This window comes from Lepus europaeus, chromosome 16, assembly GCF_033115175.1.
Source record: "Lepus europaeus isolate LE1 chromosome 16, mLepTim1.pri, whole genome shotgun sequence".
NCBI classification, from domain to species: Eukaryota; Metazoa; Chordata; class Mammalia; order Lagomorpha; family Leporidae; genus Lepus; species Lepus europaeus.
Window position 1 is genome coordinate 89803654 of NC_084842.1, and position 16595 is coordinate 89820248.

At 50.0% G+C, this 16595-nt stretch overlaps 1 protein-coding gene across 2 annotated transcripts in view; it reads right to left on the reverse strand.

Moving 5' to 3' along the window:
* The window catches only part of HTT (huntingtin), a 173676-nt gene that overhangs the window by 102058 nt on the left and 55023 nt on the right, over positions 1 to 16595 (reverse strand). Inside the window, exons 9-18 of one of the 2 annotated variants that reach the window (XM_062212854.1) lie at positions 15581 to 15785; positions 13827 to 13874; positions 10669 to 10749; positions 8049 to 8389; positions 3532 to 3631; positions 3211 to 3329; positions 2445 to 2556; positions 2096 to 2233; positions 845 to 1003; positions 656 to 753 (exon numbers count right to left, since the gene is read on the reverse strand). In XM_062212854.1, coding sequence (XP_062068838.1) covers positions 656 to 753; positions 845 to 1003; positions 2096 to 2233; positions 2445 to 2556; positions 3211 to 3329; positions 3532 to 3631; positions 8049 to 8389; positions 10669 to 10749; positions 13827 to 13874; positions 15581 to 15785 — 1401 coding nt within the window. The remainder of the gene's footprint in view (positions 1 to 655; positions 754 to 844; positions 1004 to 2095; positions 2234 to 2444; positions 2557 to 3210; positions 3330 to 3531; positions 3632 to 8048; positions 8390 to 10668; positions 10750 to 13826; positions 13875 to 15580; positions 15786 to 16595) is intronic. The other variant, XM_062212855.1, reaches the window with a different exon arrangement.

Sequence of the window (16595 nt, forward strand, 5' to 3'; positions counted from 1 at the left end):
CACATGCTGCCACCTAAAGGAGGCAGGACATTCCACCTGGTACAAAGAGGCTCATTAGATAATTCCTAGTGCTGACTTTCCAATAATACCATGGGTTTGGTATCTTAAAATTCAACAGATTTTACACTCAATGACCAACGTTTATTTCTAAATATACCATTCAGGAAAATGTATATTTCAAACAAATACTATGAGAATTAAAACTTAAATTAGAATGTTAAGCTTTAACTCCACTGGCAGCATTTTATTTCTAAATCTGACTGATGGGTAGCACATTTCTTACTGCTGACAACTTTGCGATACGTGCAAGTACACCACATGACGCTCCTGTTTGGCTGCAATAACGGTCAGTGTCCACCGACCGAAGGCATGCTTTCCACAAGAGGATGCTCAGGGCCAGCGCCGTGGCGAGTAAGCTCATCTTCTGCCTGAGGTGCCGGTCACCCATACGGGTCTGCACCATGTGGCAGACCCGGAAGAAGCTCCTGGCTCCTGGCTTCAGATTGGCACAACTCTGGCTGTTGCAGCCATTTGGGGAGTAAACCAGCAGATGGAAGACCTTTCCTTCTGTCTCTCCCTCTCACTGTCTTTAACTTTACCTCTCAAATAAATAAATAAAATCTAAAAAAAAAAAAAAAAAAAAGAGTATGCTCACCCTCACAGCTGTACAAGCCAACTTGCAAGTAACAGAAGATTCATCCTTCAAAGTTTTCTGCAGCAAAGGAACGCAATCCGCCAGAGAAAATGTATTTCCTAACCAAAGAACAAGTAATAAACGTATCTCCGTGTAAACTTGAACTTGGGAGTGATATCTAGAAGCCCCCAGTGAAGCGCTGGCTGTTACCTGTCAGGGTTCTAACGGTGCCCATCCAGTCCTCCACACAGAAGCGAGACCTGCTGAGGATGGAGGAGATTAGGGTCCCACAGAGAATGGCAGTGGCTCCTCTGACCTGTGGGTCTCCATGATCGATGTAGTTCAAGATGTCTGAGACATACTGCTCCTCTGTGAAAACAAACAGCTCAGCCACTGAACAACCCCACACCATCAGCTTTCTGCCTCAGAATCAAAGCTGACTTCTCAACAAAGACAAAAAGAGGCAGGTAGGATGGGGTGGTACTTTCCAAACCTAGAAATGACGACTACAATAACCCTCAGTGGTTTAGGAAAAATAGAGGCTGGCATTGTGGTGTAGCGGTTAAGCTACCAGCACCAGTTTGACTCACAGCTGCTCCACTTCCAATCCAGCTCCCTGCTGTCACTGGGAGGCCCCTGCACCCACGTGGGAGACGTGGACGAAGCTCCTGGCTCCTGGCTGTGGCCTGGTCCAGCCCCAGCTGTTGCAGCCATTTGGGGAGTGAACCAGCAGATGGAAGACCGACCTCTCTCTCTCTCTCTCTCTCTCTCTCTCTCTCTCTCTCTCTCTCTCTCTCTCTCCCTCTCCTTCTCTCTGTAACTCCAGCTCCAGCCATTGTGGCCATTTGGGGAGTGAACCAGCAGATGGAAGACCTCTCTCTCTCTCTCTCTCTCTGTCTCTTCCTCTCTAACTCTGCCTTTCAAATAAATAAATCTTAAAAACAAATTGGGGGTGGAGGTTAAGGATTCTAAATCACAGACTGCTGCTGTCCCCCAGCACGCCGACCTTCAGACGACAACACCAGGCTGTCAGACAACACGCTAAGATTTCATTTCAAAACTAAGTCACCGCACACTCGCCCAGTGCCAACTCCCTCGAGAGGGGCAGGAGGGTCTCTCCTCCCCACCAATTGTGCACAGCAGAAGACAGGGCCTGCCAAGGCCTCCCCCATCTCTGTCCCCACCCTCTCTGGGCGGGACTCAGGCCAACCTGGAACACGCAGTTTGCACTGTAGGTCTAAATCCAACAGGTACACAAACTGGCTCCTAATGTTCTCAGATCTCTGCTTTTGTTGTATGTTTCAAAAATGAGCACCCTATCTAGAGGGAGTTCATGAAATTAAGACTAGCACTACTCATGTTTTATGGAGAATTACACAGGCTCAAACACCACTGCTCTAAACCCAAAATAGCAAGACTGTGTGAAACCACGGAGGAAGAGGACATGACCTTCTAACATACCACGGTGTTCCACAGTGTCAAGAGGCGCTTTATACAGTGTGCTGAAGAAGGACTCTGGATGAAGGGCGACCGCTGCCCCCACACAGCTGAGGGCCAGGGCCTTCACACTGACCCGCACGTCCCTGTCTGGAACCAGCACTGCAAAGGAAACACCGACCACCTTCAGACCCAAAGCAGCAGACGTTCAGTTTTCAAAGCAACACTGGACCCAGTAAGCTACCTATCCCCATCACTGCCCTCAGCTCCCCCCAGCTGGCCCTTAGCGCACTTCCTCTGCAACTATGGCCAAAAAGCACAATGAGACCACCGAGCTGACCTCTGCAACCGGCAGCTCACCGTCCGCACCTACCATTCTTCTCGCCAGTCAACAAGAATGAAGCAGATAACAGGCGGACACAGTGGACGAGAGGAGCAGCATCACCATCGGCAGACTGTCCTATGTCACCTTTGATTCGACATGGCTACAGAAGAGAAACTGATGTTTGTTTGCCTTATGACCACAAGACAAAACCCTCAGTTCGCTAAGCAAACATCTGAGCCATCATGGCAGGTCAGAGAAGTGCAGCACACATCACGGGCCAGGGCAGAGGACCAGCCTGGCACGCAGGGAGGGCACCCGGTGGAAAGGCTGCACGGGAAGCAGTGCAGGCGGCGTTCTGGAGGACACGCAGAAGCTGTGCAGGCAGAGGACGGCGCCCAGGGCAGCCCGGGGCAGGAGGTACAGTGGGCACCGGCAGAGACCGCAGGAGCACGCAACGGCAATTCTGACCAGTGGGACTGACTGTAACACATGGCTCCTGGCCCTCAAAGGAAGACAGTACACTTCTGTACAGAAAACAGAGGTTTTACAAACAGCATAATGGGACAAGGAAAGACATGCTGCAGGGCCACGCACGACCACCACGCACGGCAGGGAACCAGCAGGACAGCACTGAGCACAGGGAAGCTTTGTGTGGGGCGGACTCGGGCAGCACCTGGAGGGCAGAGAGAACCTGCCTGGGAAGAGGCCGCTGTTTACAGGGGCAGTAAGCCCAGAGAGGAACGGCCCTAAGCCAGGCAGACACCAGCCGGGCTGGGCTCCGCCCAGCAGGGATGCAGAACTGCCCGGCCCTCACCTTGCTCTCCTGAGCCCCTGGGTCGGCAGCTTCGTCTCGGGCGACAAGCTTCTCTACACTGCTGTCGGAAGACTGTCTGCTGTGACCCGTGGTCTTCAGGAAATGTGCCTGCTGAAGGGCTTCAAAAGCACAGACCAAGAGGGAGCAATAAGTTCCCAGCTCAAGCAAAAACACACTTATTCATACAAAGTTCAAGAAAAATATGAGTATTCCCCAAAGGATCCTTTTCATCTGCTATTTACAACCCAGAAAAGAGGTCTAATGAAGAGGCCCCAGGCAGACACCGCAGCCCCATGCACAGGTCACCTGCCGTCAACCCACCGAGGGAGGAGCTCCTGAAGGCATCGGCGGCGTCCTCATCTTCGTCCTGGGCTTGTCCGATCTGCGTGCCCGAATACTGGCTGTCGGCGCCGTCTAACACCTGAGCGGTTCAAGGGGGGCTGTGAGGATTCTGAGTGTGACCACCAACAGGCGAGGCCTCACACGCGGCCGGGCAAAAGCCACAGCCACCTCCACCACATCAAGAAACTGAATGACGGCAGGTGCACACAACACACGCCACAGACATCACCACGAGTCTATGGATCACAGCCACCACCAATTTATGAAAAGCTTATATAGCTCTAAAGATGTTAAAGAAATTCCAATCTGGAAATTTCTCTTGGATATAAAAAGAAAAACCCAAACAAAAATCCTTGTCTTCATAAACAAATTCATATAGGATGTCAGAAATGAAAACAAGACTTTCAGACAAAAATCTAGTAACATAACAGGTATTTCTTAAACTGCTGATATCAAACCCACTACATATGGTTTCTGTATCTCCTATGCTTAGCCCAAAGTTTCGGTCGTGATTTCAGGTTGCAAAATATTTCATTCACTTGAAATCTCTAGGGTGCTTTACTAGCAAATCATTACTGAAATACTTCTTTTGGTGTATCAAGTTTTAAAAAATCATTCCAAACCCTCCTTTATTAAAAGCAGGGGTGCCTGCTGGGGGCACACAGACTGTATCACCGTGTCCCACCACTCCACATTTCAGGTTCTGATCCAGCTTCCAGCTAATAAACCTGGGAGGCAGTGGGTAATGGCCCCAGGTACTTGGGTTCCTGCACCCACATGGGAGACCTGGATGGGGCTTTGGACTTCTGGTTTTAGCTTGGCCAAGGCCCAGTTGTCACAGCTATTTGGGGAGTAAACTACTGGAGGGAAGATCTCTCTATCACTCTCTTTCTCTGTCACTCTTTCAAGTCGGTAAAATAAATCTTTTAAAAAATTAATTTTAAAAATCAAACAACATAACCAAAAGCCACCAAGAAAAGTTATTTTCTCCACCTTCTACCCTCCACAGGGTTTAGAAAAGCAACAGCTGAGCCGATCAAGAAGCTAAAACAAGAAACAGTCTCCACGCCAACAGCACTCCCTGCCCCTGCACACCAGGCAGCGTCACGGGCTTCCCCTGGAGCCCTGATTCCTAGCCGAATCACCAGGACTGCGGCATTGTCATCTGTACAGAAAGCAAGCTGGGGCAAAGAGGGGACTGCAGAGCCATGACAGGGCGAAGCCAAGGCCTTCTCCACCAGGCTGAGCTGTCTCCTGAGATTCCTACCCTACTACGTGTTTCTCTCTGCAGCACTCACCATGGCCCACGTACACACTGGGGATGCCTGTCCCCCACGTACACACTGCGTCTCGTCACTGCGGATGCCTGTCCACACGTGCACACTGCGTCTCATCCCTGCGGATGCCTGTCCACACGTGCACACTGCGTCTCGTCACTGCGGATGCCTGTCCACACGTGCACATTGCGTCTCCTCACTGGGGATGCCTGTCCACACGTGCACACTGCGTCTCATCACTGCGGATGCCTGTCCACACGTGCACACTGCGTCTCCTCACTGGGGATGCCTGTCCACACGTACACACCGCGTCTCGTCACTGCGGATGCCTGTCCACACGTGCACACTGCGTCTCATCACTGGGGATGCCTGTCCACACGTGCACACTGCGTCTCCTCACTGGGGATGCCTGTCCACACGTGCACACTGCGTCTCCTCACTGGGGATGCCTGTCCACACGTGCACACTGCGTCTCATCACTGGGGATGCCTGTCCCCCACGTGCACACTCACAAGACGGACCGCAAACTTCAGCCTGTGCACCACGCTAGCACCACACAGCTTCTGCAAGAACATTTGCTCTCTTGGTTTCACTCTGCATGGCGCTGCTCTCAAACTCTCCCTGCAGAGATCACAGGGGCTGCCAGAGACTCAGAATCTAGGCCTTTAAGCAGCACTGGCCACCCTCTCTAAAATACGAGCGTAAGTACTGAACACTGTGTCCTCTACTTCACCCCAGCTCTCTGAACAATCCCTAGAGCATAAAAGGTACCAAATAAAGTGTTGACTAAGTAATTTGATTAGTTAAAGGACAGGGAAGCACCTCATGGACTACAAAGAACTGGAGCAGTGAGACACCAAAGGATAATGTTAGCTCCCTGCAGGTCAGCAAACTAAGAGCTCTTGGGCTGAAGGCCGAATCCCAGATCCCACCCCACAGCAGAACATTCATTCGCTGGTGACAGCTCAGGGGGATGGGAGGAGACAGGAGAGGCAAGGGACAGATCATGACGGACATCACATCTCAACGCACGCATTGCTCCTGGTTTGTATGCAGCATTCTTGTATTCCCTCCACCATCTCATGTCTATTTTAAAATGCTGTGTACAATCAAATTTCTCTAAAGTCAAAAACACCTATCCTGTTCTTAATGTCCACTGACAGAGAGAAGCAAAATGCAATCACATTCGCCCTTAAAAGTTAGGAAACTTGGAGTGGGCTTCGGCACAGCGGTCAAGCTGCTGCTTCAGGTGCTTGTGTTTGAGACCAGCACCACCCGATCCCAGCTCCCTGCTGGCACACAGCCAGGGAAGCAGCTCCACCCGATCCCAGCTCCCTGCTGGCACACAGCCAGGGAAGCAGCACCACCCGATCCCAGCTCCCTGCTGGCACACAGCCAGGGAAGCAGCTCCACCCGATCCCAGCTCCCTGCTGACACACAGCCAGGGAAGCAGCTCCACCCGATCCCAGCTCCCTGCTGGCACACAGCCAGGGAAGCAGCACCACCCGATCCCAGCTCCCTGCTGGCACACAGCCAGGGAAGCAGCTCCACCCGATCCCAGCTCCCTGCTGGCACACAGCCAGGGAAGCAGCACCACCCGATCCCAGCTCCCTGCTGGCACACAGCCAGGGAAGCAGCACCACCCGATCCCAGCTCCCTGCTGGCACACAGCCAGGGAAGCAGCTCCACCCGATCCCAGCTCCCTGCTGGCACACAGCCAGGGAAGCAGCTCCACCCGATCCCAGCTCCCTGCTGAGACACAGCCAGGGAAGCAGCTCCACCCGATCCCAGCTCCCTGCTGGCACACAGCCAGGGAAGCAGCTCCACCCGATCCCAGCTCCCTGCTGGCACACAGCCAGGGAAGCAGCTCCACCCGATCCCAGCTCCCTGCTGGCACACAGCCAGGGAAGCAGCTCCACCCGATCCCAGCTCCCTGCTGGCACACAGCCAGGGAAGCAGCACCACCCGATCCCAGCTCCCTGCTGGCACACAGCCAGGGAAGCAGCTCCACCCGATCCCAGCTCCCTGCTGGCACACAGCCAGGGAAGCAGCACCACCCGATCCCAGCTCCCTGCTGGCACACAGCCAGGGAAGCAGCAGGTCATGATGGCTCAGCAGTTGGGTCCCCACCACCTGTACTAAGACCTGGAATGAGATTTTGGTTCCTGGTTTCAGCCTGGCCTAGTCCTGGTTGTTGCAAAATGAGCCAGCAGATGGCAGATTTTCCTCTCACTCTCTTTCAGTACAGAAATTTTTTTTTAGGTTAGGAGATGCTAATATTGGCTATGACTTGGGTGACCCTTAGACACTTTGTAAACTGAAATAAGCCAGGCACAAAAGACAGAGCGGCATGAAAGGCCTGCAGCAGTGCAACTTAGAGAGAAAGCAGAGTGGTGGCGTCCAGGGTGTGAGGAGAGGGCTGTATCCTTGGCAGGCAGCTCAGTACAAGGTGGAGACACTTGGAGGGGGGTGGGGACGGCATTATTTACAAGTCCCTTAAAAATGGTTAACATGGCCAAATTTATGTTACGTATATTTTACCATAATTTTTTAAATGGGTAGAAAGTTCAGTACACATGTACAGCAAACTTTCTGATGAGAACATCCTGCACGTGCCTCCTGTCCATTACCTCGCAGTTCAGAGGCCTCGGGACTGGTGCTGTTTGAAGGCTGCGGAGAAGATGATAACAGACTCTGTAGGGAGTTTTAGGGAGCCAGGGCCCAGCAAGGTCTTAAAGAATGTAAGCTTCAGGACAGGCATTTGGCACAGAGTAAGACGAGGCTGGGGATGCTGAAATCCTACAGCATCGTGTTGGCCTGAGCCCGCTCCGCTCCAGACCCAGCTGCCTGTGAATGCACAGCTGGGTCCCAGCCGCCCACACGCGAGACCTGGATTGCGTTCTAGGTCCCGGCATCCACCTGGCCCGGACCTACCTGTTGTGGGCATTTGGGAAGTGAACCAGTGAACGGAAGATCTACTTCTCTGCCTTTCAAATAAATTAATAAACAATTAAAAAAAAAACATAAAATGCACTCAGCTTTAGCAGAGTGCATACAAGTGTACTCAATCCAAGACACGAAGCCATCTCCTTCAGGGAAGGGAGGGATGTGAGCTGATGGCCGCTGCGCTGTCCCTGCTGAGACTGGACATCGGAAAAAAGTAGGCCTGGGCCTCCAGGGAAGAGCCTGGGACGACAGGTAGCCCCGTTGCTCACTTACAATTTCAGAACTGTCAGATGGGGTCACAGCTGAATCAGGCCCTTCAGTGGTGGTCTGGGAGCTGTCACTGATGGGTGAAGAGGCCTGGGTCCCATCGTTGAGGTCCATGGCAGGGTCGGATGGGACAGCACTGATCTGGCTGGAGCTGTGGCTCAAGATGTCCTCCTCGTCGCCGTCAGTGGCAGCACTGGTCAGGTCACAGCTGGACAAGTCCACCGAGTCCGCCTGCAATGTGTGCTGCGACCTGGGCTGCTCAGTAATGATGTCGTGACCCGAAGCACCAGGAGTAGAGACCCCTGAAGAGGTGGCCAGCTCTCCCCCGATCTCACTCTTTACTGAGGCTGAAGACAAAGACACTCGCATTGGTCAAACGGCAGGAGAACGAGTGGAAAATGACAAAAAGTTCACTGCTACCAAATGTTTCGGCTACAAAGCACTCTGAAATACAGGGAAGATACGCACTAATAAAGGCCAAAGGCAGGACAGCAGCACACCCTTCACGCACCCCTCAACTGGCCTTCACTGTGATACGTGCATGAAGACAGTAAGGGGAAGCATCGCTTCTAAATACTAGTTATTAAATAAATGGTATTTCACTGCAAAAACTGAAGTTCAAGGTCTGACTCGACCATTCCAGCCTTAGCTGGAACAGGAGGTAAAGGCATGTATTTCAGAGGCAGCCTACCAACACAGAACAGGAGGCTGACTGGTCGGCCCAGGCGCTCTGAGCTAGTAGCAGTTGGAAACGAGAGAAGTTTCCGTCTCTTGAGGGTGGGCTTGCCTTCTTCCAAGGTCTCTAAATCAGTCCTATTTTCCGGTAGCATAAATTCATACCACATTATCTTAGTTCAGTTTTTAAATATCCATTTAAAAACAGAACCAACCAGGAGCCGGTGCTCCTGGGTTAAAGCCCTGGCCTGAAGCGTCAGCATCCCATATGGGCGCTGGTTTGAGACCCGGCTGCTCCTCTTCTGATCCAGCTCTCTGCTGTGGCCTGGGAAAGCAGTAGAAGATGGCCCCAATGCTTGGGCCCCTGCACCCACATGGGAAACCCAGAAGAAGCTCTTGGCTCCTGGCTTCGGATCGGCACAGCTCCAGCCGTTGCAGCCATCTGGGGAGTGAACCAGCGAATGGAAGACCTCTCTCTCTGTCTCTCTCTCTAATTCTGACTTTCAAATAAATAAAATAAATCTTAAAAAAAAAGAAAAAACAGAACCAACCAAACAACTCACTGTGTTAAAATCACTGTGAAAACACTAACACCAAGCTGCTAGCTGTAGTCACTGCTCGGGGCACCTGGGTCAGTCGGCATCTGAGCTTTGAACTGTTCTCAACAGCTGTAATCTCTGCTGTACTAACTTCTTCTTTTGTAATCATGAGAAAAATTAATTTTGTTTTGTAAAATAAATTAATAAATAATTATCACTGGAATTATTCAGATTTTTCCTTCCCAAATAGAGGATCTTAAGACTAGCATCTGGTGCAGAAGGTTATGCTGCCGCTTGCAGCCACGGCATCCCGTATCAGAGCACTGGCCGAGTCCCAGCTGTCCCCCTTCCGACCCAGCTCCCTGCTAATGCACCTGGGGAGGCAGAAGACAGCACAAGTGCTTGGGCCCCTGCGCCCAGAGGGGAGACTCAGATGGAATTCCAAACTCCTGCTTTCAGCCTGCCCCAGATATGGCTGTTGTGGTCATTTGGGAGTAAATCAGCAGAGCCAAGATCTTTCTCTGTCTCTCCCTCTCTCTTTCTCTCTCTCTCAAGCTCTTCCCTTCAAATAATTAAAAAAAAAAAAAAAAAAAAAGAGGAGTACCTTGATCTATTTTAATTTATCTAAAAATATTCTTTGAGAGAGGATTATCCAAACAAACCTATTCTCATTCAATGTTGTTTCTAGTGTCTTAACACTCATCTTTCATAAAATACACACAAATTTAATTAGATAATTATCTGTAAACAAAGGGAGAGCCTTTCAAGCTAAATCATCCATAGACAGTGTCAGCACTGTGGCATAGCTGCCACCTGCGCCAATGGTTAGAATCCCAGCTGCTCCACTTCTGATCCAGCACCCTGCTAATGTGCCTTGGAAAGCCGCAGGAGATGACCCAAGTCCTTGGGAGACCTGGAAGAAGCTCCTGGCTCCTGCTTCAACCATTGTGGCCGCTTGGGGAGCGATAGCATACGAAAGATCAATCACTTTCTCCCCCACCCCATAACTCTGCCTTTCAAATAAATAAATAAATCTTTTAAAAAAAATTATCCAAGTAGAATTTTCATATCATTCCCCCAACAATGTAGTATTGAATTCATGGTATTTTCACCCAACATTCCTACCTGAAAAGCCATGCTCAGGGAGGAAAGATCTAATTGTGAAAAGTCTAAAACAAGGAAAGCATCAAACACGTGATGTGAACACACAGTCACTCATGTTTCAGAGTGAAAGTTAAACAGAAGTCCAAATCATCCTGTACAGCAGCCAGCCGGCTCCACAGCTGGCTGCCCCCAGAGGCCACCCTGGAAGCTGCCGGGCTGGGGTGGGGCAGACAATAGCTGGGCAAACATCCTAGGGGCTGCTGGGGAGGGCAGAGGCAGGCCCCCAGGGCCGCTCACAGCGCATCTACCTGCAAAGGCTGAGCTGCTGACGTCTGATCTGGACTCAGAGTCATCTTCCAAGGCTTCCTCTTCTCCTAAGAGCGCTTTGCCTGGTGAACAATGCAGCAACATGCCTCTTCAGTTTGCTAAAATAAGGACTTTGAAAATTAAATACATGGTTGCTCTGAACTGAAAGTCCAAGGCATACTTCCTTTTCCCTCAAAGTCGATATTTTATACCTCAAGCGTGCTCAACACAAAGAATGCCAATGTTAAGAATACTATTAAAATTACTGTATCTATACAGAAAAAAAATTAAAAACTGGCTCTCAAACTATATAGCACAAAGCATTTAAATAATTAGTATTCATTGATTTAGATTGTTACTTTTAAATAACTTCCATTACTACTGAATCTTAAAAATGGTAAGCTATGGCTGAAAATATCCAATTCTATTAGCTCTCAGATAATATCAAATCTCCAATGTGACATCAGAAATGATTTATAACTTTCATACCTAAGTCCCTTTATTTTGTTATCTGCTTTCTATATTCTATAGGCAATAACCAGAACTCAGGCCAAAGGACAGAACTGAGAATCATGTGCATTTTGATTTGGAAACCATAGAGCTTTACTGTATTATGATCGCACACACACACTGTGAAGACCAAGTGCTCAGACTACCAGAGCCCCCTGCTCACGTTCAGCTACGTGCTCTTGCTGAACTCGACTCGAGCCCCTTTAGTGCTGTGTGTGTCTCTTCAAGGTCATTTCCCCTCAGACAAAGCTCTAACTCCTGTTCCAGGCGTTTATGGGCAGCAAGCAGCTCCTGTCTGTATTCCCCATGCTGTTCCTGGCAGCCCACAAATATATTTTCACGCAGACCGGAGCTCAGACCCTGCCTTGAGCTGGCAAGGGGTAGCTTCCCCAAACGGCAGGGCTGAGCAGCTTATGACGCAAACCCTGCACTCATGCAGTGTCTTTTCCTCTGTGACTCAAAGGTAGATTAAATGCCTGTGAACTGCAAACTTGCTCAGGATCGACTTGGTGTGACAGCATTCCTTTCTAACATTTCTGGCTTAGGAAACGTTCACCCATCTTAGAAAGTAGCAACAGGCCGGCGCCGCGGCTCACTTGGCTAATCCTCTGCCTGTGGTGCCGGCACCCCGGGTTCTAAAGATTGCCTTAAACTTCATGTGTCAAAATTATGTTAGCAGGGGGAAAAGGAAATGAAAAATCTTAATAAAATCTAACTGGACTCTAAGTCATGATGACCACACTACGTGTATACATCATTAAATGACACCACTTGGTTAACCATCGGTAATTTGCAATTTCTAATCTTACCAATCCTCAAAGAACAGGTCAGAGGTATGATGACTTCCATAAGTTTAGAGTGATACAGCAATAAAACCACAAAAAAATTAGCATAGGAAACCAATCTAGATGTGATTAACATGGTAACCTGGCATAGCTACTAAATAATAGGGCCCTTAAATCAGAAACTTCAGGGAATTGGTCTGCAAATCCACTCCAGGGCAACCCGTCCTAGACGTTACAAGACAGGGCTGCCACTGGAGCCCAGCACCTCCCTGAACGCAATCCCAAGTTCAACACAATGACTCTGCTTTTCACCAGATTTCACCTGGAACAAAAGGCTTGGGGGACGTGGGAGAGCAGTGCACCAATTAAAACCCTGTTGGGACATCTGGAGTCCCAGCTCCTCCACTCCCAATTCAGCTTCCTGCTGAGGCACACCCTGGGAGGCAGCAAGAGATGCTCAAGTATGGGCCCCTGCCACCCGCGTGGGAGACCCAGATGGGGCTCCAGGCTCCTGGTTTCGACCTGGGCTGTCGCAGGCATCCGGGGAGTGAACTAGTGAATGGAAGATCAATCTCCCTCCCTCCACCTTCAACCCTTGCCTTTCAACTAAATCTTTCCTTAAAAATCCCATTTACAAAACAAATAAACAAATTGGTATTAAGGTAAGTTAAAGCTGTATTTAAGAATCTCTTCTAATTCAAGAATACAGAGAGAACTTCCAAGAATCCTTCTGGCTTTTAAACAATCTCAGTGTTTGGCTAAACCTCAGGAAGGAGTAAGCGGCATCCCACACTATGATGGACCAAACAGTATAGGTATTCAAGTTTGGTTTAGGAAATGTTTACTTAACTCCGTGAATTCTAGAACGTGACTCCTATTAAGATCCCATTCGGGGGCCAGTGCTGTGATGTAGCAGGCTAAGCGTGCACTTGCAGTGACGGCACCCCATATGGGCATCAGTTCATATCCCAGCTGCTCTTCCTCCGATCCAGCTCTCTACTATGGCCTGAGAGGGCAGTGGAAGATGGCCCAAGTGCTTGGGTCCTTCACCTGTGCGGGAGACCCAGAAGAAGCTCCTGGCTTCGGATCGGCCCAGCTCTAGCCACTGCAGTCATTTCAGGAGTGAACTAGTGCATGGAAGATCTCTCTAACTCTACCTCTCAAATAATAAAATCTTTTTCAAAAAATTCCATTTGATACTGCAAATATTATTGGAAATACTACTCAAATCCTGACATGAGAAAGGTTTAGTGTTTTAAGATTTCAAGGTAGAAAAAGACAACAATTCATTCCAATGGAAATCCAGAGGAAAAGAAAATATTTGGTGTTACAAAGTGATAATATACTAAAACTATCAGATCATATCAGAAATACTTCAATTTACTAAAATAAACTGTATTAGAACACTTTGATACATTTAGAGTTAAATGTGGCTGAAAAATGATAACTAAACCCAAATTAAAATAATCAAAGGGGCCATTTAATAATATTCCTAATACAAAACAAAATTCATCAGGAAGGTTCACTACCTGTACAAAAAGCCACCACCCACTCCCAAAAGCAGGAGCGAGCACAGGACACTGGACCGCCAGTTTCCACAGAGCAGCCAGAGCCAAGGGCTCCTTGAGGTCCCTCCACGGGGCAGAGTGAAACAGTTGCAAAAGAGACCCTGCGGCCCACCAGGCCTACACCTGTACTCTCTGGCCTGTTCCAGGCTTTCATAAAAGCCACCCTTGCGGGACTCTCCTGGCCTGCTTATCAGATTCCTGCAACATTGCACTCACTGAGGACACGAGACGGAGGCCAAAGTGTTCACACAGAAAAGGCGGCCAGAGTCAACCGGACACTGACCCCGGAACACTCACCTTTGTGCTTTCTTGAAGGGACAGGGCTGCATGAGGAACCCCCTCCAGCTGCAAATCACGGAAAGTGACAGATGAAACAAGGCTGCTAAAATCTACAAGAAACTGGAAAATCTTCAAAGAGTCTGACTCAACTTTCAAACAAGAGAAAATGTGGACATCATGCCACAGTTAGTACTTAAATACCATAATTCAGCATTTTAATTGCACATTTGCACTCAAATAAGGATGTGAGCTAAAACATCAAAATAGCTCAAATAAATTACACTTACAAAGCCAAACTAAAAATATTAGAAATCTCAGGCCGGCGCCGCGGCTCACTAGGCTCATCCTCTGCCTGCAGCGCCGGCACACCGGGTTCTAGTCCCGGTCGGGGCGCCGGATTCTGTCCCGGTTGCCCCTCTTCCACTCCAGCTCTCTGCTGTGGCCCGGGAGTATAGTAGAGGATGGCCCAGGTCCTTGGGCCCTGCACCCCATGGGAGGCCAGGAGAAGCACCTGGCTCCTGGCTTCAGATTGGCGCAGCATGCCGGCCGCAACATGTTGGCTGTAGCGGCCACTTGGGAGGTGAACCAACGGAAAAAGGAAGACCTTTCTGTCTGTCTCTCTGTCTAACTCTGCCTGTCCAAAAAAAAAAATTAAAAAAAAAAAGAAAAGAAATCTCAAGTCACATGGTCAACTAATAATCAAGCATAGGGGCCGGCGCTGTGGCACAGCGGATAAAGCCGCCGCCTGCAGTGCTGGCATCCCATATGGGTGCTGGTTCAATTTCTGGTGGCTCTACTTCCAATCCAGCTCTCTGCTATGGCCTGGGGAAGCAGTGGAAGATGGTCCAAGTGCTTGGGCCCCTGTATCCACATGGGAGACCTGGAAGAAGCTCCTGGCTCCTGGCTTCGGATTGGCACAGCTCTGGCTGTCGCAGCCACCTGGGAAGTGAGCCAGTGGATGGAGGATCTTTCTCTCTCTCTCTCTGCCTCTTCCTCTCTGTAACTCTGCCTTACAAATAAATAAATAAATCTTTAAAAAAGTATACATTTTCATTAGAAACTATCATTAATCATTAGAAACCAATTTTCTCCTCATTAATCATAGCATATGCGCCCATAGAGAAAAGAGTTCCTGATCGCCAAGTGAACAAGGCACATGGACGCTGCAGGTGCACAGGAGGCAGCCGTCAGCCTACCCGTCAGCCGGTCTGGCCCATGCCATGAGCCACGCCCACCGCACACAATGCAGCAACACGGAGGCCCAGACTCAGCCAACGTTCAGCTCAGACCTGCTGGGTGCCACGCTGCATTCTAGAACCCAGGGAACAAGCATTCCCAAAGGGGGCCCTCTTGTCAGACATGGCCGACTGCGCCCACAGCACCAGGGCGCAAGCCTTTGTGGAATCAGAAGCGCCCTGAGTGCTGAATAGAGAAGCAGAGACTGGGGAGTATAGGTGGCTGCAAGGGTGAAGACTGCAGGAGATTTCTGAAGCCAGCACCCAAAGGAGCGGAGAGCTTGAGAACCCAAAGACACTCAAACACCTTCCTCAATGTTTTCATCCAAGGACACCAGAAATGCCACAGGAGACAGCCACACCAGAGTCAGGGGCTGGGTGTTAAATAATGGACCACGATTTGTCACCCACTGTGAGCTTTTCTCAGGAGTTAAGATATGGATTGCTCAGCTTGGAGCGGGGCCCATAAGTCAACAGGGGAACTAACAGTTTATTACTGCACTGTTAACTCTAAGACGGACCTTGCTAATAACTTACCGAGAAGTTCCACAATGCTCCCACTGCGACTCCGGCCACCAGACTCCTCCTTGGCCGCAGTGAGCTGCCCGAGGCCCCCCGGCGTGGTCAGAGCATGCAGGAGTTCTGGTGGGGGAGTCCGGAAGAGCTGCTGCAACAGTTCCAGCGCCCCAGTGACAACGTTGTGGTCTTGGTGCTGTGTGTGATGCAAAGTCAGTTCATAAACCTAGAACCACAGAAACACAGGCATGCTGGTCATGGCTCTGTTTCATTTGTTTTTAACTGATTTGAGAGAAGGAGAGAAATATCTCACCTGCTGGATTGCTCTTCAAATGCCCACACAACCAGGCTGATGCAAGAGCCAGGAACTCAATCCAGGACTCCAACGTGGGTGGCAGGGACCCAGCTACTTCAGCCATCACCTGCCAGCCGCCCCCAGTGATTCACATTAGCCGAAAGCCAGAAACAGGAGAAGAGATGGGACTTGAACTAAGGCACCCCAAAGTGGGATGCGGGAGTCCTGACTGGCACCTTAACCATTATGCCAAATGCCTGCCTTTGGTCATGGTTTTCTGGTTTTTTTCCTCCTCAGATTTATTTATTTGAGACGCAGAGTTACAGACGGAGAGAGGGAGAGACAGAGAGAAAGGTCTTCCACCCACTGGTTCACTCCCCAAATGGCTGCAACAGCTAAGAGCTGGGCCCGTACAAAGCCAGACACTTCCTCTGGTCCCATGCACGGTTGCAAGGGCCCAAGCACTTGGGCCGTCTTCCACTGCTTTCCCAGGCCATAGCAGAGAGCTGGATGGGGAAAGGAGCAGCTGGGACACAAACTGGCACCCAAGTGGGATGCCGGCACCTCAGGCAGAGGTTTAACTTACTATGCCACAGCGCTGAAGCCAGACTTGTTTTTGTTTTGTTTTGTTTTTTTTTTGACAGGCAGAGTGGATAGTAAGAGAGAGAGACAGAGAGAAAGGTCTTCCTTTTTGCCGTTGGTTCACCCTCCAATGGCCGCTGCAGCCGGCGCATCTGGCTG